General features: G+C 36.6%; 1 protein-coding gene across 1 annotated transcript; it reads left to right on the top strand.

Annotated features, from left to right (window-relative positions):
* Positions 1 to 597: 597 nt before the first annotated feature.
* LOC139719774 (kynurenine/alpha-aminoadipate aminotransferase, mitochondrial-like) lies at positions 598 to 19154 on the top strand. Its single transcript, XM_071631158.1, has 12 exons — positions 598 to 1124; positions 2396 to 2495; positions 3300 to 3368; positions 4116 to 4248; positions 5197 to 5271; positions 6490 to 6602; positions 7598 to 7757; positions 10295 to 10377; positions 10598 to 10694; positions 11118 to 11244; positions 18099 to 18307; positions 18984 to 19154. The coding sequence occupies exons 1-12, from the start codon at positions 1058 to 1060 to the stop codon at positions 19041 to 19043; spliced, it is 1293 nt and encodes a 430-aa protein (XP_071487259.1). The 5' UTR covers positions 598 to 1057; the 3' UTR covers positions 19044 to 19154.
* Positions 19155 to 25149: the final 5995 nt, after the last annotated feature.

Here is a 25149-nt window from a genome sequence, read left to right as displayed (position 1 = left end):
AGATAGACACTTAGTGAACAAGGCCCACGAGAGCTAAGTCAATTATAATAGTAGGAACACGAGCTAGAAACTAGGCAAATAAAGCTCCCGAGCTCGACACTAGGGAAAAAAAAGGGCCACGAGCTCGACAATTTTGGATCACCGGGCTTAATTTTTTTCGAACTTGTGTGTCTTCTTTGCCTAGACCAAGCCTGTTATGCTTACTGCCACGCTCATTTGTCTGGGTTACTTGGTGTGTAGTTTGTGAGCTGTCGTGGGCTGTATGACTCACGGGTGTGTGACCGTTGGACTTTTTTTTACCTGGCTTCCACTTCATATACCTATCCTATTTTGCGTACAAGAATATCACGACCCTCTAATGAGACAGACGAAGTAGCACGTTGATCTGGATGGTCCTTTGGCTTCGGTAAAAGAGGCGACTTCGTCGTCGCAAAGGGTGTATTTTGTGGGAAAAAAAAGAAAAGAAAAACAGCTGACAAAGGGTTTGAAAAAGAGACTAGGAATGACCCCTCATATTCTTCCCAGTATGAATATTACAAATGGGTTGAAGTCGGATGTTTGCGTGTTACTTGTTTGAACAGCAGTCCAGGAGGGGAAGCACAGGAAGGATCTACCGCACTGTTGACGTGTTCGTTTTCCCTTACTGTTAAACTGAATAACAGTGTAATCGTTTCAAAGCAGGAGAACATCAAAGTTATCACCAAAGTCTAATATTGGCAAACATGATACATCGTACTGTGCGTAACATATGCTGCATTTTGAATCTAGTGACTTGTCTGAAACGGGAGCCACGCGTTTTATGAGGGCCTATACTTCTCAAACAATCAAAACGTAAAGCAAACAGTAAGTGGGTGAGAAGTGTCAGCTATGATAATTATTGCTTTAGATTGAATCGTTTAGTCGTGAAGTAACTGAAGGGAGGTCACTTCTGAACGTGTATTCTCTGTGCAATGTTCCGATCGCTACATCAGCAACAACTGATTGGTAACACCTCAATTACCCTCTCGGATAATCTGTAATTTGTGATTTTAGTCCTCGCTACAGCGCTGCCATTAAAATGAACTACAGCAATTTTCTGAGCGAGTCAGGGGCACTGCAGCGTTTGTCTCCTCTTCTTTCGTACAGTAAGTGAAATCATTAGCCACGCTCGTATTCTCTTGCCTTATATTTCTAAATATTATATACATATTATTCAGTCAAATAAGAATCTACCCTGTCTCCAATGGCAGCGTATTTTTGGCTGAATGGCTGAATGGTTGAGGTGTAGGCCCTACGTGTTTGCATGTCTACATTCCTGTCTTACGTCTTGTGCAAAAATGATTCAGTCCTCGTATTATGATCATTCAAACACGTAAATAACACTGTTTTCAGGGTTTTTTTTTTCTTTAAGAATTGACATTTCACTACTAGTAATTGAGAATTAGCAACTTCAGAAGACAAGAATTGAAACTAAACCATGATCTTTCAAATTCATGGTATATCTTCCGTCAAGATGTTTTCATTGCAACTGATTGACAAATTGCCCTAAATCGACGTAAATGAGCACTGAATTGATCAGTGTTTTAGTAGTAGCCATGATAACCATGGCTGCTACTACAACACTGATCCGTTCAGTGCTTATTTACGTCGATGTAGGGCATGGCTACTACTAAATCACTGATCAATTCAGTTCTCATTTACGTCGATTTAGGGCAATTTGTCAATCAGTTGCAATGAAAACATCAGTTTAATTAAACATTGATTACAAGCACTTAAGCCTATTCAAAATTATTTTGCTTGTGTCAACCCACTCTCTGGCTGTTGATGAGGACACTCCATTGTTATATATATTTTATCTATTCATTTTATTTCGGTATTTTTTTAGCAGAGCAGGCCATTCAGTTGGTTAACTGTTCTGCCGAAGGGCTCTGCTCACATTACGTACAGATAAAATTGTCACGAACAGCAAAACAAAATACAAACAATAAAATAACCTACACATCAACCTCAGATACTCAAATACGCAAAATACAAGCAAACATACGAAAGAGAATAAAGCACTTTTTATCATTTAATTCTTCAAGACAAGCATATGCGTATTTGCAAAATAGATTTGCTTGTGTAATTCTCTGATAGTCGTCCACTCGAAGTGGTAACGACAACAATTAGGGATTGATTATACAAGCCGCACAAGGCAAGCCTGAAATTTTTTATAATTATCTGGTTGTGGAATATTTCAATAAGATATAAAAGAGTTCTCTCTCCTATGTCTGTAGTTCAAAACATCCGCCACTTACAAAGAGGTGTGCTCATATACTATTCGTGATATTCCTTTCATCATAATTTTCTGCTTATCATACACAACTATCTCCGGCTTTATTTTCTTACTTTGATTGGTTTTGCATTCCCGTGAAAGGTGTAATCGGCCGAGAGACAGCGATCCCACTTATTAATCTTTCGACGGGCCTGCCAAATTCTAACCTCTTTCACCTCGTGGGTGCAAAGTTCCAACTCAGGTTTGTTTATTGCGACTTTTCCATTGATATAATACCATTGACAATAGTCTGGTGGTGAGGATGTGTGTACATTCAGTGATATGAATTATCTTTGAATCAATCTCTAGTTCAAGGTACAAGGTCCAATACAAACAACCTATCTCGCGTAATGTGAAACCGAGTCTCCAGAATCTGTCGTAGTTTAGATACATATTTCAGATTTTCTATGTGAAAAGATAACTTACCAATTCCAGTAGCTCGTGACGAAAATCCAGATGAATCCACATTGAAATTTCAATTGGTTTCAATTGGTTTTGATTGGTTTTAATTTGTTTCAATTGGTCCTCACTGATTTCAATGGATATGATAGGGTCCAAATTTAGATTCCAGTTGTTATGTTTGTTGCGAGGTGAATCAATTGGTACCAATTGGGCTTCAATGGGACTTTTATTGGTCGAACTGGACTTCCATGGAGCATTCAACCATGTCATCATGTCCAACTGGACTTCCAATGGGGCTTTAATTGGTCCAATTGGATTTTAATGGGGCTTCAATTGGTATATTCAGACCATCTGAAGTCCAGTTGAAGTCCAATGGGGACAAACGAGGTTCCAATTGGTCCAGCTGGTCCAAATGACTGAGGCTTTGATTTCAAGTATAGTTGTCATTATAGGTCTCAGCTATATTGTCAGAGTCCATAAACTGCACTCTAATCATTTTCTTAAGCCAAGGATAGAAGAAGAAGGCAAGTTTGTAATATCCGGTAACTACTTTTATTTTTCCGAATATTTTGTGTCCGATTTTCCTCTCTTTTTTTTCTTACAGAGATGGCTCAACTGTTGAACTCTCAAGTGAAGATATGGACATCGCCCAAAATTATGGAAAGAGTGATGGGTAGGGAATTCGGTTTTCACATTTCTTTTGAAATCTTGTTTGTGTAGTTGTAACTTCAACATTTTTCTCATCCGATTTTGTTGTGTATCCATGTATTCAGTTTTTTTTTTCACGTGGAGTAGACACCCGATAGCCACCTCCCTGCTTTAGTCGATACAAGCTGGGACACCGCACTCAAGAGCCTCTTTAAGATGATGGAGACTGAATGTTAAACCAGCTTCAGTAGCGCTTATGAATGTGTTTTTTTTTGTGATTATTCGGAACTGTTACTGTTGTTGCTGTTCGTGTTTTAATGACTTGCAACATACAGGTTTGTGTTACCACATGGTTACACAATAGTGTTATGCAAACCAAAGTGCAAGTACAATACTGATACATTAAGCGCCATAATGTAAATATGCATTCTGTTTTAATCTGCCTACAATTTTTAATATTTTCCAATGGAATTGACATTTCCTGAACTGTAGTGCCTGTAAGTTTATGGGCCAGTGCATAATTAAAAAAAAAATCAACCTTCCAACGGCACTGCAGAGAGCTACAGTGTATGCAATTAGCACTACTTCGTGAATGGTAAATTAACTACAGCCACAATGTTTTGTTCTTTCTTTTATCGTTATCTTTAGAGTTACGCATAGTAGGGGAACATTCAGAAGAAAGCTGCTACAAACAGCTATTATATCCTCTGTACACTACACTCCATCAGTGGGACAAGTGTTGTTGTTGTTGTTGTTGTTCGTTTTTCTCCAGGGTTAAACCGTTCCGAGAGTGGTTGGAGGAACTGACCATTAGATTGCACAAACCACCAACCACGGCAAGCTCAGATCAAGACAGAGCACTTCAAGTGATTGTCAACATTGGTGCCTCCCATGGCCTGTATTCGGTGCGTCCTGACCTTGCTGTCTGTTGACCGGTACCTTTCAAATGTTAAATCAACCTAAACATCATTGGAGATAAAGCAAAATAAAACAACCTCGCATATGGACCATTTCGAAAGCAAATAACTACTCTTCTTTTTTGACCAAAAAAAAAAAAAACACTTCAGTTTTAAGGCCTTATACGCAATGTCACGTGTAGAAATGGAGTCTCAATCAACGTGGTTAAGATATTTGATAAAAGTTTCAGAAAAGTGCAAAAGAACGAAACTCAGAAGACTTCAAGAAGTTCACTGTGCAAAAGGGGCTATCTGAACTAGCAACGTTGCATTTAACGATAATTCAAAACAGAAGACGCGACGAAAGGAAACCTATTACATGTACATGCGAAAAAATGAACTAAGGATGAATTTACTGACAAAAATAATGTCAGGTTTGTCACTTACTCAAGTCAATACAGGCTGATTTGAAGATTCCTCCCTCTTCTTCCTTCTCTTGTCTTTAATTTCAAATTAAAGAATGAAATTATTATAAAACAAAATATAAAGGAATTTCATCTCTAGGTCCTCTCTCTACGTGGACCCAAGTTTGAAATCTTTGGCAATGAAATATTTGTGCAGTACACTGTCACAAGAATTACGCATTATAGATTTTGGTAACTCCATGGTAATTATGGTAACATTGACAATATTACATTTCTTATATCAACGAATTGCAAATGCCTCAGAGACTGTACGTTATGACTCATTCAATTCATACAAGCTCGGGCTGTGTAATTCGGTCAATTATTTTAAATAACATAATCTGTTGTTGTTTATTCATTTGCTTTTTGGGGTATTGAAATGATTGAAGTATTTATTGTTTTTGTTGTTGTTGCGCTATGTGAAACAAGCCAAATTGAATCGAACACTTCCCCTCAAAGCTAATGATTACACATTTCGCATTTCCTTTAACAGACTGCAAATTTGCTTCTCAACAAAGGTCAACGATGTCTAATTCAAGAGCGAACTTATCCAACATTTCTCGAATCGGTGGGTAGTCATTAAAGTATACAAAGACACAAATATGAAAGAAAGACACTCATAAAACGTCATTGCACATCTTATGTGAACAAAACGAATGATTCCATTAATGTTTAGGCCTATTGTTCACGAACTCACCAACACTTCTATTGTTGTAACTGTAATAAAACCTTCGTTTTCTGATTTCTCACACTGCCAACAATCCAACTAAGCACATGCTGCGGGTTGCAACATAAATATCCCATCCACCGTCACTTTTACTGGGGATAATAATAACTTACATCGACCTGTGCATGTTGATGATTGAAGAGACTTTATGATTTGCTTGGCAGTAGATGGGAGTGGTGTTCTTCAAACATCATTAATGCGTGCTGTGTAGTTTAATGGGTTTCTTTAAAATGAAAACATACATAATTAACTTTCACCTCACACTTGCAATGATCTGCCGCATTTTGTATAGACAATATGTGGCCCTTGATGCGCTTGTTTCTGTATGTTATTTCAAGGTATACAACCACTACTGCCTTTCCAATCTTTTTTTACTTCATAAGGGACTGATAGGTATATACACTGATTAAATATTTAGAATATGATGGGCGAACTACATATTTAGACCAAAAACAGGGTTTTTAGGAGACATTGGAATGTCAGTTATCAAAAACACGGTTTCACACTCTGCGCACACCAAGGTTGAGTAGAATTAAATAACGTGTTTTATGACGTTAAGATAATAGTTCCTGCATTAACTACTTAATCACTAATAACCAGCATTTAATGGATTGCTCATCACACTATTTAGATGTATCACCGTTATTTTTTTTTGCATTGATATTATATACATGAGACATATGTCTCTGCATTAATTCTACAATGTATGATAACCCCAAAATCAAAGCGAATTACACTGCAAAAGTGTGTGAGTTAATTTCAAAAGAAGAAAATGAAATAAAGCTTTCATCTTCATTCATAAGAAACACACTCACACAAAAACACACACATGCGCACATACTGTAATATTAACATAGTAGGACTGAGGAAATGATTCTTTAGGTAGGCCTATATATTTTGGTATCAATGACATCAGCAGAAACATTGTGAATTCACTCTTCATATTCATCTTATACAATATCGGTCTGAAACATGATTTACAAGTAACAACAGTTCAAGTTATTAAGACCGTATATTCATCAAAACAGGCAATAAAGTAAAGATGCTTTATTATTACAGTTACGGTTGATACAAGGTGACCCCATTGGAATAAAAATGGAAGAGGATGGGCCCAGTATCACACATCTTGAAGAGGTGCTTTCTCAGTGGAACCCGGACGATAAAGAAAACTGGTAATTTGAATAATCGATAATCGAAATGCATGTTTTCCTGCGTGTCTATCATATAGCAATTAAGATTGTATAACTTAATTTATGAATACAAAATTTAAAATAAAACATGTAAACACAATTTCCTAATTGTTTGAAAGAAGTTAAAGGGGATGGCTAGTAACCGATCAGAGGGAATCAGTGGGAATGATGAGGGATGATTGTCTTAATTCTTGTGGAATTTATTTAGGAGTACATAACATATCTACTGTTGTGTGAAAATTATTTGCTTCAGAACGGTCTCATATTCAAGTAATGTGCAGATTAATGCCCCGTCACTGACCAGGCACGCTAACCTGGAAACATTAAACTGCACATTACTTGAATATGAGACCATTCTGAAGCAAATAATTTTCACACAACAATAGATATATAATGTACTCTGAAATGAATCCCACAAGGATTGGAACAATCATCCTCCAGCATTCCCACTGATTCCCACTGATCAGTTACTAGCCATCCCCTTTAATCATCAAACAGCAAATAGGACAAGAAATAAAATCTGTCAATGATATCGCATTCTTAACATAACACAAAATGTTTCTTAGGGCATTATCAGAATTATCGTTGAAGTTTTGATTTTTTTTTCCTCTACCAATTTTAAACTTAAATATCTCAAATGGATAAAAGTGGATACATCTTTTTTTGCATATAAACCTTTCATGATATATATGTTTGGGTGACAAGTCTTTTTTATAATTCATTCTTTGACGGGTACAAACCAAGGAAAAACCACGAAAAAACAGAAAAAAAAAATGGCGGACGACTATGAGTTCATAAATCTATTAGCCACCTGCTTTTCCGAAGGAGTTTTCTCTGTTGCTTAAACTGCAACAACTATTATTAAAAAAAGAGAATTTCTACAATTGAAAACCCCTGAACGGAACTTGATGCTGATTTCTAAAATGATCGAAGGCATCTCTGCACTCACATTGGTACATTTCCTTGACACCATGAAGGTCGAAGAGACCGAAGCTCTTCTATATCGTGCCAAACGGACATAACCCATCTGGGGAAACAGTGTCCTTAGAGAAACGCCTCAAGATATATGCCTTGGCACAACGATATGATTTCATCATCTTGGAAGATGACCCATACTACTTCCTGCAGTTTGACCAGGTAAACATATTATTATTTTTTTTTACCTCACATGTTACTGAAAATGAAATGAATGACAGAAATGTATATATTATTGCATTCGCTCCTCGTATTGGCAGTACTAGAAACAGAAACCATTATGTCACACTAGAGGAATGCATTAAATACCAATTGCCTTGGTTTTTATTCAAAATCAAAATTTTCGGGGGCCTTCCCCTTCGTTAGGGATAAAATTGCTTGTGAATTTTTCACATTGATATTAACAGTACTGATTTATATATATATATATATATATATAATATATATGTATATATATAATCGATATAAACTAATCTGTGTGTGCAGTCGAGCACGCTGTGGAGATCACACTCACCCATTGTTTTTTCCAGCTTAAATCCCTTAAGATAAATGATATAAATTTTCTCCAAAAAGCTGTATTTATGTTTCGCCTCAAATCAAACCTTTTGCCCCCAATATTTAACAGAATATTTCTGTCAAATTCAGAGATTCACTCTTATCCTACCAGACAATCCACAAATTTACATTTAATCCCAAAACTGCACTCGCGCATCATTCTATCAGAGACTCCGGCAATGACACTTGGAATTCCCTTCCCTCCGAAATTAAAAACATGACACTTTGTATTCATTTAAGAATGCTGTAAAACTTCACCCCCTTAAGCAGTATTCCTCAGGATAATATTTTTGATTTCTTTATTGTTATGATTATAATCAAATATATATGAATATGTATGTGATACATGATACATTTATGTGTGCATAACTATATTGATTTATCTATCTATCCATGAATATATTATGAATATTGGTATGTATGTGTATGCACAGGATAGGTACTAGTGTATGTATATGAGCATGTATGTATGTATGTTATCATGTGTCTTACCAATACTGTGCACACTTAACCGCGATATATTTGTTATTTCATGTCAGATAACCACATGTAAGAATGTTTTGTATCCACTTATTACCATTAGATTTTACATAGTGTATATTCGATTAATTACTACGGCAAAGGCAACTGAACGTGTTAAATTTAATAGCAGACGCATTTATCATCATTACTGTAAAGTAGTTGTAAAGTAGTTGGAGTGGTTCATATATACTGTACTATTCTCTTCCCCCCCCCCCCCCCCCCCCCCCCGCTTACCCTGCCCCCTCTCTCTATCCCTTATTCTATCCAGAGTAGCTAAGTCTCCATACCGTCAATCCCCGGCTTATTTTGGAGACCCTTCTGTTTAAGTTCCCTACCTAAGCTGTTCGCATTTGTCTTATTTCGTACTAAAAATATGTGTTGATATACTGTTTGTTATAATCACTTGTACAAAATCATATCTGATGAACGGAATTCAGCAGAAAAAAATCAAATCAAATCAAATAATACATAATTATATGTTCTTCTTCTTCTTCTTCCGAGTAAGTGCAGTCCACCATCTGGTGTATTTTCGCACTGTTTGGCGGGTCTGGTGCGGTGTATGTACAGTGCCATTATATAAAATAACTACATGATAACTAAGTGCAGCTAAAAAAAGCATTCCCCTTCTATCGGAGCTGGAGTTTCTGCACCTCCTGCCTGAAACTTTCAGTAGAGGTACACACATTTGATGAGGGTCTCTGGCAGAGAGTTCCAAAGCCTTATGGAGTCAGGAAAGAATGATTTCTGGTAGAGTAGGGTTCTTGCTAAGGGTACTTGAAGCTGTTGAGAGTGTCCACGGTTTGATGTTGTTACCGGAAGTAGGTTGGTATGAGGGATGTCTGTGAGTCGGTTGAGGATGCGATACATCACCATCATCTTGAGCTGAGCTCGGCGTTCTTGAAGAGATGGCCACTGGAGTTGGTGCAACATCATTGTCATGCTACTTGTCCTGTGATAGTCTCCTACGACAAAGCGGGCATATCGACGTTGAGCCATTTCCAGCCTCTGTTATACATATACATACATATATATATATATATATATATATACATATATATATATATATATATATATATATATGTATACATAGATATATGAAGACATGCAAGGAATGTCATATACTTTGAGCAAATGAAAAACCCCATAATCCGAATCACATGGGCTATCCTGAACTTAAGTACAGTTCTGTCACCAAAGATATATGAATATAGAGATGTTTTTAGCCTGGCATGCAGATAACAACATTTTTTTTTTTTTTTTGTAACGGTGTTATTATTAAAAGAGTATTCTTATATTCAAGACTTCATAAAAGTGTTGTTAAACACATTCCTTGATAACATGAAAAAAAAAACCTCTTTCATTTTTTTTTTATCTTAAGTACTTTACATAAACTTGTAATCATTAGCTTCATGACTGGAGAAAATATGACAAATGTAGTGTTAGGAATTTCATCTGTTTTCATTGCCTTTAACTTTTGTTGTACAGCCACACACCACTGCCATGTATGTACTAGAAGAAAACAACTTGTAATCGTATCAATTACTTTATTCAGTTGTCAGTTTCAATACCAGATTGAGAATAAAAATGCGTCTTATGATTTGTATATTTTCCTTAAATTCCAGCCTCGTCTGCCTTCGTTTCTCTCCATGGACAGTGATGGAAGAGTGATCAGATTAGATTCATTCTCCAAAATCATAGGAGCAGGGTTAGTTCAAGTCTCTCTTCCTTAATATTGTGCTGGAAAAATGTGCAAATACGCTTGAAAATATCCTTGTTCTATTGGTCAAATATGCGTGGAATTTTTATGACTTGGATTTCGTTTCTTGATGAGAAAGAGTTATATATATTTTCTGGTCAAATGACGAGTCTAGGGAAAATAAATGAATATAAAAGCGCGATTTTCTTTACTTCATATTTTTGTATAGTTTTCGGCTAGGTTGGCTGTCTGGTCCCCACGCTCTTGTTTCCCGCCTTAACTACGACATACAGGCCAATGTACAGCACGCCAATCTTCTGTCGCAGGTATTGGTCCTCTTATGATTATACTGATTTGCAGCATATGGAGAGAAGAACAAGCAAAGTACTGACTAGTTTTTAAAAAAAAAATACATTCCATTTATTTTGAGGTAAGTCTTCTTGTGAATGTGGGGATTCTTCTGTGATATCTGCCTGTCAATGGTAATAAGATGATCAAATCTCAATTACCAGCTAGTTAAAAAGGTTCCAGAATCTTTTCTCAGTCAGAGCTGTAGGGGCTAGTATGGTTAGGTTAATCGAAATATAAATTCGCTCCTGTCATTGAGTGGTTGCAAACAAGACCTTAGTCCTACGTTATTTTCAACCAGTTGTGATAAAGATGATTTTCTAATATGTTACAACGTGAAATCTTGTGAATGATAACATAAAGGAGAAAGTGAAGGCGCGTAAATTCCTGTTTCATTCCAGATGGTAATGCATCACATGTTCCGTCAGTGGGGCTTGGACGGATTTCTTGAAAGAGCAGATGAAATCAAGGAGTTCTACTTACGACAAAGAGATGCTTTGGCAAGAGCAGCTGCCGATCACCTTACAGGTTTGTCATGTCATATCGTGATTTGAATGTGTGTGTGTGTGTGTGTGTGTGTGTGTGTGTGTTGTTAGGCCCTATATATATATATATATATATATATATATATATATATATATATATAATATGCGTGTGTTCAGTTCTTGAATGCTGATTACCAGTAGGGCCAAAGCCCTACATATACTTTCAATTCAATTCAATTCAATTCATTTTATTTTCATACTTCTCATTTATGAACATTACAACAGAAACCAGACAAGTTCTTTTACCTTGTGAACAATGTGCAGAAAACAAACAATATACATGGTGATAACACAGTAATTACATGTAATGATAACTGGTCAAAATCGAAATCGAAATGGGGTTGATCAAAGAGAAGTATGACGGGACCTACATGAAAGCTAGCTTGTTTGGCTGTAAGCCCCGAGTAATCAGTGTTTGTGAAAAAGAAACGGAGAACGGATAGAAGACCAGAATGATGATGTAAGGTTGCCAAATTGTATGTAATAAAAAAGAAGAAGAAAAAGAAGTAGAAGAAAAACAAACAAACTATACATTAATATGAACTTACTGTGACCGAGCCATCATTATTATACAGCCTACTTTGGTGTATATACTATAAACTATTGTTGCATTAAAACTTTCACCAGGATATGATCAGTAAGACACAAAAAGTAACATGTACAACTATTAAGCCATTTGGTGCCTGCCGTCAAGCTCTGCATAGAAGGTTAGAGAGGGGCAGAGGGAAAGAGGAAGAGAGGGAAACGAAGTAGAGTGTGGAATTGCTAATGATGAATTCAGAGAGCCCGATGGCAAGACCCTAAATGGAATCTGTAACGTGTTGACAAAATGTTTGATTGAACAATAACATACCACAGTATTACATAAGACATTACGACTGTTCAGTGTCTGCAAAATATGCACTCAATAAAAACTCTTTTAATTTACGTTTAAAGGAATATAAAGACGAGCAGCTTGTTATTTCGGGGGAGAGGTCATTCCACTATCTAGGGCCCGTATACATTCTCGTTTTTTTAGCGAAAATTGTTCGAGTACGTGGAAGGTGAAATGCGTCACTTTGGCGGGTAGGATAATTATGAATCAAATAGTTTTTTCTGAACATGCTAATAAAAACATCCGGTAACTCGTTGGCAGAAAATTTGTACATAAATATGCCGACGTTGTAACTGAACAGATCTGATATTTTCAGTATTTTATTTTCAAAAATAAATCATTCGTGTGGGACAAATATCCGACATGGTTGATATTTCTGATGGCACGTTTTTGAATACGGAACAGTATATCAAGAAGATTTCTAGTTGCATTCCCCCACACAAGAATACCATAATTAAGGTACGGAGTAATCAAAGTAGAATAAAGATTAAGCAGAATTTGACTTGGAAAAACACTCTTAAGTTTATTAAGAACACCCGTATTTTTAGAAAGAATATTACTTAAATAACTAACGTGGGATTTCCAAGATAAATCACTATCAATAAAAAGCCCTAAAAATTTTATACTACTGACTTGATTTAATTCAGTTTCATTAAACTTAATATGAAAAGGAAGGGTTTTAAGACTATTGCTAAAAAGCATACAATGAGTTTTATCAATATTAAGTGACAATTTGTTGGCGTATATCCAAGATTGCACAGATTTAAGTTCTTTATTCACTGTGTTAACAAGAGTATAAGGATCTCTGTGTGTAAAAAACAGATTGGAGTCGTCAGCAAAACATATAAAGGAAAGAATTGGCGAGGAACTAGGAAGATCGTTAATGTACAAAATGAACAATAGTGGGCCTAGTAAGGAGCCCTGTGGAACACCACATGAAATTAACTTTAACTGAGAATCACGGCCATTTATACTCACAAATTGTTTTCTGTTTGATAAATAATCTCGAAACCAGTCCAAAGCCTTCCCACGTATACCATAATGTCGTAGCTTGTAAATCAAAATATCGTGGTCAATTGTGTCGAAGGCCTTCGAAAAATCAAGAAAAACTCCAATAGTGTGGGAGACATCATCTATAGCATGAGCAACTTTATGGATAAAAGTGAGTAAGGCATGGGTCGTACTGTGGTTTTTCCTAAAACCAAACTGGGAGTTACAAAAAACTTCACACTTTTCGAGAAATTTGTGTGTGCGCGTATCTACCAACCTTTCAAGAAGTTTTGAAAATGAAGTTAACAAAGATATAGGGCGATAATTTGTCACAGATTCTTTTTGTCCTTTTTTAAAAATTGGTACTACTTTAGCTATTTTCATTTTTTGTGGAACTATGCCAGTAGATAACGATAAATTAAAAATGTGTGTTAATGGTATAACTATTTCATTAATGATGTTTTTAAGGAGAAAATTGGTGATTCCATCACATCCAGAGCTTTTCTTAGTGTTCAAGTTTTGCACGATATCTTTGATTTCTTCTTCAATGACAGGTTCAAAAAAAAAGAGACTGCTGATTCTGGTCTTTTAGAAAGTAATAAAAATCAGTATTTGAATGCGGAATACTGCTGGCAAGATTAGGTCCTATGCTTACAAAGTATTCATTGAATACTTCTGCCACATCAGCTTCATCTTCAATGTACTTATCATTATTAATAATATGCCTAGGTGGTTCGATGTTATTTTTAGTGTTCAGCGCTTCATTTATCACCTTCCACGTACTCTTGATGTCATTTTTATGCTTGATAAATTGCTTTGAAAAATGCATTCGTTTGGCTAAACGTATGGATGATGTAAAACGTTGCGATAATGCACATACCGAGACCGAGTTCGACTGTTAGGATCACTTCGGTATTTGTAGAAAAGAGCATTTTTACGGTTAATAGACCTCAGGAGAGATTTCGTAATCCATGGTTTCTTTGGAACCTTTTTACGGTTTAAACGAGTAAATGGCTTAACGGGTATAATGGAATTGAATGCGGATGATAATATTTGTGAAAAGTGTTCAAAAGCTAAATTTGCATCACTTTGGTTATTAACAATTGACCAATTAACGGATCCTAGTCTCTCCCTAAGTCTATTAAGATTAGTTTCTGACATTTCTCGAAAACCAGAATTGGGCGAATAAAAAGAGGCATTACTTATGCTAACATTGGGCAGAACAGCGAAAATCGGAAAATGATCGGATACATCAGACACTATTACACCAAACGTAATATTGGAAAGAGAACTATTAACAAAGATGTTGTCAATTAGAGTTGCTGTGACATCTGAAATTCGAGTGGGCTTCTTTATAAGAGGTGAAAAGGACTCGGCTAACATCACATTGAGGAAATCTTGGCATGCGGAGTTGGTATGACAGTCTAAAAGGTTGAAATTGAAGTCACCCATGATGAAACAACTTTTATTCTCCAAATATTTAGCAGCTAAAAGTACGGATAAAGATTCAATAAATTCAGTGGGGCTTGTATTTGGAGGTCTGTATATTTCACCGACAACAATACTTTTTCTATTTGGAACCCTAATTTCAATGAAAATACTCTCAATAACTTCAGACATTAAACTGAATTCGTCTAAGAGTTCATAATTCAAATTCTGAGTGACGTAAAGCCCAACTCCGCCGCCTTTTTTACCTGCCCTGTTTTTTGTCAAAAGTGTGAAGCCATCAATGGTAAATAGCGAAGAAGGTGATGTTTCATTTAACCAGGTTTCACTGATTCCGATAACCTGACTATCAAATTTAAGTTGATTCACGAACATATTGAATTGATCAAAGTTTTTGTTTATACTCCTTATGTTAAAGTGCGAAATAAAAAATTGGTTTGGATTAGAATGAGATAATGAAATTATGTCGTCTTCAATGTGGTATTCTGTAGGTGGTGTTTGACGACTGGTGTCGTTTACATCAGAATCAAGTATCAGTTCGTGAGCTTGTGAGTTCAAAAAACTAATTATATCAGGGTTCTTACCCTCTTCGCTATTTGTGGCATGTACGGGTACATCCTCTTTGTCTTGTGCATAAGCAGACATAACAACGATTCCATTATTCATATCATTCACACTATTTGACTCAGCCATTGTGAAACAGTTTCAGAACAGTGGGTATTACATAAACTTGTTGACACAAAACTCTGCTTTTGAACTTGTTTGCTGCTTGCTGTTTAGGGAGAAGACGACATTTACCTGTCTGAGTTATATAAGATGCTTGAGTAGCTGGCAAAGGAATGTCTATAAACAAAACATGAGCAAGCATTATGCGTAAACCAAGCTTGAAGTGCGAGTACAATTTTTGTCTTGAGGTAGGGATTTCACGGGATGATTTACAAAGAAAAATACCTGTGTTTGTCAGTACAAGCAGCAAGAAAACTGTATAAAAAGCAGGGAGAGACACTGGAATGACTATTTTCCCCTTTGAAGAAATGTGACACATTTGAGTAGCTACGTACGTACAGACATTGACAGCAAAAATGTCGGTTGTACGGTTACAACCAGAAAATAAGAAACACTTGAAACATGTTAACAGCTTGTGTTCACTGGGTGTGGAATAATGACAGGGGGTGTGAATTTGGCTACTGGAGTATCTGCATACCAGAAAAAGAAGGGACAAGTTCATGTGGTCACAAATAAGAATTGTGTCGATACATTTTGTGCTATTATCATAGGCATTTAAAAGTGCACGCTTGGCACACATATAAAAGAAATTAAAAATCTTTGTGGAGCTTGCGTTTGGCATTTCAACATAGATATACCTTCTATAAAAAACAGAAGGAATAAATGACGTTGAACATAATGTGCATAGATCAAAACTTACTATATCAAACAAGGTAAACGCAACTGTCTCAACCTCTGAGAACAGAAGCAGGAATACCATTAACAAGAGAACGGAATTATACATTTCTTTAACCGATTCCAATAGAGACAATTTGTGGTCACCCCTCCCTCCTATACATGTGAACAGAATGACGAGCAGAGGTGACATTTTCTTTTTTCCTCTTGTCAACCCTTTTCTATTGTAAACAAGGAAAAAAAGTATCATTATGATACAGATTCTGAATTACATATTACTGGTACAATGTACCCAATGTCATTACTTTTTGGTTGCTGTTGGAGAAAAAAAAACAACAACAGCAATAAAGTTGGAGGTAATGTATTAAAATCATTCATATTGGGTTTAATATAACCTGCAGTTGAATGCAACAAGATTCATGTCAAGCCATTTACGTACATACCAATGCACAATCCGTGAAATTGTGTAGAAAAAACAAATATTACATTATTTCACAGCATTAGGCGAGTCGTTGAACATAATTTGATAAGGGTAAAATAAATGACAATTATCCGATTACAACGACTGCCTTGGTAATAAGACAACAGTGGGCTACAGCACAAAACACACTGCTCAAGTATTGTTGCAAACTGATTGTAATGGTGTGGCTACGTATTTCGAACTGAGTATGATTAAGGTGTGAAATACGAATTACCTGCGAGACCTATTAAGGACGACGTTCGTTCGTGTCAAAATCAGTTAAAATTACATATTTCAGATGGACTTTGATAATGTGAAACGATTTTACTGGGAAGCATACTATGGACGACGTCCGTTCATGTCCAAACCAGTTGTGAATTACAAATCAAATTTGGTTAACAAGCTGGTTGGAAAACGTACTGTAGACGGTGTTCGTACGTAACAAGATCGACTAGTTTGGTATACACAGCGTTTGAATACAGAGTCACAGGTTGCATCAGCACCTTTCAGATCAAGTTCATTCTTCTCGTAAAAGTGATAACAATGTAAATCAGTATCAAAGCTCAGTTGTGTAGTAAATGAGGTTTAGAAGGGCACGTACATTTTATGTGGACTTCTTCAAAATAAATGTGGAATGGTGAACTAACCAGATAAGTTGCGCTAAGAGTTTGCGATAGGGGATTCGTCGCTTACCGTAAACGCTGTAGTTTTGTGCTGATAAATCCTTGGGTCACATGGAGATGTTTAGAGGGAAAAAAGCAGAAAACTAACGAACGCAGTAGATGACTTAGCCGAAGATTGGAATGAAGATTTAATCTTTGTGTTGGTTCCACACTGCTGTGCCTCTTTCCTTCCAGTAGAGCAGCACTCTGGTACCAGCCACTGATATTTTGGTGGAAACATTTCTTTCCTTCCTCATGTTGTACGCGATTTTCGCGAGGGAACTTCTCGTAGCTTTAAGGGCGGGTGGGAGATCCTTGACTCGCGTAGTCCATTTTCAAATACCACATTTAAACGACAATGAGAGCCAGTACCTTTTTTTAAAGTGCATAGTAATTATGGAGAAAACGTATATATATATATACACTGTGCATATTCATATAAACATAATTATACGCACTTACTGGAGTAACCTTTGATTACAAGAGATCCAGTATTTTTACAGGTAAATGAATTGAGAGGTGTAAACTCTCCAATAATGAACGGAGTTAATGGTGATCATAAAGTCATGCAAAAGCTTCATTTCCTTTAAATATGGTGATCAAGACACATGCTGTTTAAATTACAGCGCACTCCTTCATAACGAAGTCCTCAAGATCAGCATTTTTCTCTCGTTATATCGAGATTTAGTTATAACCATCGAATAGAGAATACGATGTAAACGTCAACCATGCGTATATCGTATGATGATTACTGAATAGAACCTACTATACCATAAAAATCAATCTAAAATGCGACCCTATCTATTTAATTTCGTGGGTGTTTTTATTTAAGAGAGAGCATTAAGTTGGTTTGTACTTTTATGCTTTCTTTGAAAGTGCATCTATGAAATTGTGATGGTCAAACATTGTTTGAGTTTGTTATTCCAAATAATCGTACACCCTCTACTTTCTCCAAGCAATATCCCAGCCTGTATCGTGTCTCTCCCGTCTAATTGTTTTTGTAGGCCTTGCAAAGTGGTCCGCACCTCGATGTGGGATGTTCATGTGGATTGAACTGCCTACTATCAAAGATACGGAGAAGTTTCTATCTGAAGCTGTCCTATCAAAGGGCGTGCTGTTAACTCCTGGAAACATCTTCCACATAGACCAATCAAAGTCCTCTTCCTTCATACGGGTTTCCTATTCAAGAGCTTCGGAGAGCGATCTAGCTGAGGTGACGAATTCTTCCATATCATTTCATGCCACTTTAAGGTTGTATTTCCCATTTAGAAGCTAAATGGCAAGTATTCCTTATTTCTTTATCCAGATATTGCTACTGCAGACCCTGCAGACCTTGATGGACAAATTGATGTTGTTACACACTTAAAGTGTAGTTACCGCTACTTTTATTTAGTACAGATTTGACAGTCTGTAATTTCTGTTTATGTACATATTGATAATGTCTTGCAAAAGCCTAATAAGCAAAACTCTGGTATGAAGTTTTCCTTATGTAACTGGCAACATTTTGTTTTCCGGTCCAACGCTTTGGATATAAATTAGATATGATCTGGTATTCCTTTCAATTTAGTTGATTCATATCCCCCCCCCCCCTTGACTGTTCTGTGTTTTAAATTGAATGAAAAAAGGCGTCAGCAACGTAACATATATTATATACATGTATATATATATATATATATATATATATATATATATATCACTGATCTATAAAGGTAGCTATGAACATCAAAGTCTACTATGACGCACAACATTCTTTATGTGATTTTTTTTTCTTTTGGGATGAAGCCAGTACTCAAAAGTCTCAACCGCAGATTATGTTGTAATCCATGTTTACGTATTCTAAGTATTAAAGGTTTAGTTACAATATATTTCTCGTTTTATTCTTGTTCCAGGGAATGAAACGACTAGGAGAGGCTGTGAGGGAATCATCATACACAGCGAATTTACAATAAGAAGAATAACTTTCATGATTTCATCATTTAGGTCTGAGAAAGATGAAATAAGTGCACAAATAAAAACAGGAAGAATGAACCAAATTACTTTTATAACTTTGATAAACAAATGTGTGGGTGCTTTTTTTTTTTACAATCAATACAGTGCAATGAAAATTGTTAAGAAAAAAAAAACAACGCTGCGAAGATTATTCGAAGATTAATTTCTAACTCGGTGCGTGTAGCGTTATGATATAGTCCTGGAAACATCTTAACTAATTCTGTCGAGCTGAGTAACTGAAAACAAAATGCTGACGTGCTACACTTCGATAAAATTTATGATAAATATCTTCGTTGACAGTTTGTATAATTATGTAGCTTTCGATACCTTTCGACGCTTTTGAGAGGATAAGTTAGGTTTACTTGAAGAACAAAGAACAGCTACGCTTGCTTTTGGTTTCAAGGCGTTGCAAATATTCGCATGAGAGAAACAGTAATATATCAATTCCTTGTCAGTGTAGAATTATGAGATTACATGTTTCATGACATGAAGTAAAAGGAGAAGAGGTGAAAAAGAAAGGACAATAGGTCCTCGCAGGATTCAGTACTGATCTGATAACGGCAACCCGGAAGAAAGTACTGATAAAGCCGTTACCGAATTAATTCAGCCATTCGCAATGAGTGATTTACACATTGCAATACTGTAAAACACCATTCTACTATATAAAATCGGGGGTTGTGAAAATGGATCTGCTGACAGTCGTCATTTTGTGCATGTTATGCCATCAAGTACGACCTACATCGATTGTCGAGTTCATCGGGCATCCGAAGTCGATCACAGCTAAAGAAGATGACCAGGTATCATTTCAGTGCTCCGTAAGACTCAGTCAACCCTCAGAAACGATCCAGTCATTCTGGTCAAATGGATTTACTTTCTACCACAGTAATCAAGACAACTTTATTACTATTACTTCCTCTTATAACGTGACAACATTGGTATACACATCTCAGCTTTATCTTCTCAAAGCTACACGACATTCTAATAAGTACTACAAGTGTGTTATCTCTGTTCCTTATGCCCATGGATCGTTCACATCCCACCTCGCTGAACTCAAAGTTCTGTACTTTCTGAAACCACATGAGCTGGAATGTGATGGACCAAGCAAGACAGTTCGACGAGAATATGAGACAATTTCTATCCGATGTGAAGCCTCAAGGGCCAACCCACCAGTCAGAATTAATTGGTTTCTTTGTCCAAACGAAACTCTCGGCTTGCAGGCTGAAACGACATCGACATCGCTTCAAGAGACTCAGGCAATCATCAGCGACGTCATCACTGATCGACGTCTTCACAAGAAAATGATTTGTTGCGTAGCTAAAAGTCCCGCGTTTGCAGATCAAAATGTCCATTGCAGTATTGGCCCTTTTGAAATTCTTCACTCTCCTTCGGTAGAGATTACACCAAGCAATGAAACAATCATCTTGCCATTTGTTTCTGAGCGAACATTCCGTTGCATTGCGCATTCGTTTCCACCAGTGCTGTATTACTCATGGTCCTGCGATTCTTACCAAGGCATGTCGGGTTGTAACTCAAATTCTGAAAATATGACGCTCACTTTTGCAAATAGTGACTGGGAGACAGAAAGAACGATAGAAGTGAGTTGCAAAGCTCGAAACGAAATAGGAGAAGCTCGAGATACCACTGACATTAATTTGCTCGTAGAGCGCAATGCTTCAATGTACCACCGATGTTCAAGAGGATCTGTGAATCAACACAAATCATTGAGTGTTAACGACTCAGAATCTGAAGGGGGTCAGCTGAGAGTCTCTACGTATAATGGATTCGAACAGTTCACATGTCCCTTCAACAGAGAGTCAAATGAAACGCTAGGCATCCGTTGGTATGTGAACGGCGAAAAGGTAAAACAGTTGGATTCAAGCGACACCAGAGACTTTAATACCGGTTCCTGGCACATGATCATTCCTGGAAAAGGCCACAGGGGTATCATTACGTGTGAAGTTTTAACAATAACTCGTGCATACAAGATGTCGTGCGTACTTATCGATTCACCTAGTAGTTTGGATGACGGATTATCAGAGCAAACTGACAATCATACAGTATCGTTGCCTCAAGAGAGATCAGAAATAACAATGCACCCTACCAGCAATGTTTCTCCTTTTACTGGAACTCTTGATGCCCCTGATCCTACATTGAACGGTTTCAATTCAACAAAACTGAACTGGATCATGCTTGTGGCTGCTGTAGTTGGCTTTCTCCTTCTAGTATGTGCCATTATTGCTATTCTCTGCCTAAAAAAGCAGTTGAGTCGAACCACAACAAACAATACGACCGGGGTAAAAGCAGGACATGGAGGGATGGTATATACAAAGGAGTCACAGGTGTCGGGATTAAACTTTCCAGAATCCCAAGCCCGCAGTGTTAACGAGGATCCTATCTACGACATTCCGCAAGGCGAACACTTTACCTCACAATCTGATGGTCCATTAGCAGTGGGATCTCCACTGCTCTCAGCGTCACATGTATACGAAGACACAATATTCCGCTGGTCTCGACACCAGGACGGTTCTTCCCAAAGCAGTCGTGGCAGCTGTTTCGTCCAGGTACATACGGGAGATTCCGATTCGTCGGCTTCCACTTTTTACATATACGAAAACACGGGAATAACCCATCCGTTACGGGACAGTTCTGAGTGTAGCACATACTGCGGATCCAATTGTGAACAGAGCACAACGTCTGGTGTCTCTGTGTAGTTACATCATGTGTTCAAACCTTTGCATAGAATGCAGTGTAATTATAATCACCATATCTGTGAATCTTTATTGGGGGTTGCCCGTCTAAATCAGTAGTGTTGTTACAACCTTTTGTATAGAGATGACTAAATATCACCCTTCAAAACATAAAAAACAATAAAAAGGATAAAACACACAACAGACACAAAGTAGAAAAAAAACAAATAAAAATGTTTTTGAAAGAAAAAGGCAACTTGAACATAATATGCAATAATAAGGACGACGATACAAAGACAAAATTCCCTAACCAGAGTGGAAAATAAAATATAACACGTTGTGTTGAAATTGAACAAACAAACAAACTAACTGACCAAATTCAAGGGCCCGATACGGGAAGAATGGCCCATTTCCCGAGGTTATAGAATTAGGAATATCTCTAGGGCAGAAATGGTTAAGAGAGAGTAAGAAAGTATGATATCATATCACATGCAATGTAATAAGATTTTACGCCGATAAGGATAGGATTATACAACGAAGATAAAAAGATGTAATTATATAATGTAATATTTGCACTTTGTGTGTGCGTGTGTGTGTGTGTGCTTCTTTGTGTGTGTCGGCCTATGTGTATGTGTGTGTGATGTCTTAGCTGATTTGGCCTTTTTGCTGTAGCACTTAAAGGAATTGTTAACCATTTGCAGATGAAACAAAAACTCAGTTTTAGTGCTTCAAAATAATTCTAAAATGTGAGTTAGGGATGGAAACAACAAGCGTAAAGAAGTCAATCAGTATATTCAATGTTAAGTATTGTGGATACAAAATGTGAGCAATAGTTATAATAAAATTGTTCTCTAATTAAATTGTCTACAGTTATGGCTTAGTGAGAAAGATTGTGATTTCTCCATATTATTTTTCAGGCTTTATTGCAAAATATATATGTTCCAATGTTTTGTGATAAAACTGACCTACACATACATTATAATATCAGCAAATGTGATAACTCGACATTCCTTTTCAATTACTGCTCCCAATGGGAAGCAGTACCTTTAATTCTTAGAAGTGATACGAACAGGTGTGTGTGTGTGTGTGTGTGTGTGTTTGTGCATAAGTATAATTTCCGTTGTCAGTGTGTTATAGTTAAAGTGTATAATGACATTCTCTTTAATTAGATCTGTAAATATTAAAACATCTGGCCTTAAGTGTAAACCTTATGAAGTGTTCTTTATATTCGTTATGTATTTACCCATTTGCTACAGGAGCATCTAGCAAACCTACCCACACAGATATCTGTGTAGCCCACAATTCAAGAGCAAGTAGAAAACTACATCTAATTGTTTTATTTATTTTATTATATTACATGTAGTTATCGCATGAAACAAAACTGCACAATCAATTTGACGTACAAAATCAAAAAGAAATGCATGTACAGAACACAAACAATATATTACAAACTCTTCACATTGGAAAAAAAAGGCAGCTTGAATCAGTTATTGTTAAATAGACGTTAACAATGACTACGAGATTATTGTTGATAATGATTCCTGTAATATCATTGAAACATACTGCTTACCTCTTTTGGAACGTCACGCAATTTGTGCTTTCTCTGTATTGTAAATATCCGCGTTTGAAACCAAATTTGACTAAATTTTTACATGGACGGTCTAAAGATAAAGGTTTTAAAATTCAATTTGTATATTTGTATGGAAATGAGGGGCAGATTATTTCGGGTTATATTCCTGAAAAAAAAAAAACTTTGCCACGGCTAGGAAACACTAAAACTGCACCTGGCGATGGAGGGTGCAGACTGCTTATCAAATCAAGTCGTTTCTCAAGTGTTTGGTACACTAAACAACAACTGAGCAAACTCCTCGAAATGTAATAGTTTTCATTTTGGAGTATCAAAATGCATAATCTAAGTTTACTTACTGTAAGGTAAGCATGTTGTGTGTTACCTATTAAACTGCGTTTGTAAACCTTTGTCAACTTTGTCACTTGAGGCAAGGAAAACAAGAGGTTCTTTTTCACCATGAAGTGGGCCTTCTTGCTTCTAAGCCTTAACCTCGCCCACATGGTTTCTTCAAATTCTGATTGACCGACAATAATGGCAAAATTGGGCCAATTACAAGGTTTGGACTATTCATTCTGTTTGTCAGTTGTATTGTCTTTCCACGGATAAAGAAAAACAATCCTTGAAACAAACATTACAAACATGCATGTGTTGCCAATTCTTGTGATAAATGTAAATATGATTTACATTTATGACGGTTTCAGGAGACAGGTGAATAATTTCATAACGTGAAATATTTGAGTGTAGTAAACACCGGAGATTAGTATAAATGAGTGGGCGGGGGGGGGGGGGGGGGGGATCAGTCTGCAATTAGCTGATATCGTTTGTGTATTTTACTATGACAATTATCTTAAATTTTGTATTTTTTTTTGATAAGTTTGTTTTGTACATATTTGTAGGTTTTAAGTTTCGTACTTTTGTTACCTCATGTTACCTCATGTTATTTGTAAACTTTTGCTATGCTGATTTGTTTTGTTTTGTTTTGTTTTGTTTTCTTACTCATTTTCAGTTATGTAACTTTTGTATTGTACAATTCATTGTGTAACGTGTATTTTTAATTCACGGACTGGCTGAAAAACAGCCTCCGGCTGAGCCCGGTACCGTGACAAAATAAAATGAATGAATGAATGAATGAATGAATGAATGAATGATGCAAACATAGTGTGCGTGTGTGCTAGCTTTTGCGACCTTCTTGTATGAAAGCCTAATAAAGTCGCTGATAACAATGTTGCGATTTGTATAGCGTTTCATTTTTTGGCTTTCCAGACGAGATAGTAGACGTTGATGTATATCATATCTTTCTCTATTTCTACAAACTAACAGCATTGTATACAAGGCTGCACATGAGATCAATAAAGTTTTGAGACAATCGGTCTCAAATCTTTATAAATATATGAAGTCCTACGAAAAGAAATGAAATAAGGTCAGTTTTGGAGAAGATGGTTGCATGCATGCTATCTATGCTGCCTTTTCGTATACACTTATCCACACGCACGCACACACACACACACACACACACATCTCCGCATTTTACATGGAATACACTCACGCACACACAAACGTATTACTATACAGGATACTGTATGTATACATACGTGCAATTACAAGCATACATTGTTCATGCATTTGCAGTATTGTTTATATTTTTGAAGTGTGAAGCCGAGGAGTATTATGGGAGTAATAATATCTAAGCAGGTAAACATAAAAAAGAACAATATTCCTTAGTCAACAATAACGGCATGATAATTGCCTAGATATTTGCCTGAAATGCCTTTGATGTGTGCCTGATGCAGCATTCAAACTACTACCTAC

Source organism: Diadema antillarum, unplaced genomic scaffold (genome assembly GCF_040938485.1).
Source record: "Diadema antillarum isolate AM-2024a unplaced genomic scaffold, OU_Dant_1.0 scf00000114, whole genome shotgun sequence".
Taxonomy (NCBI): domain Eukaryota; kingdom Metazoa; phylum Echinodermata; class Echinoidea; order Diadematoida; family Diadematidae; genus Diadema; species Diadema antillarum.
This window is presented reverse-complemented; position numbering and strand designations above follow the sequence as displayed.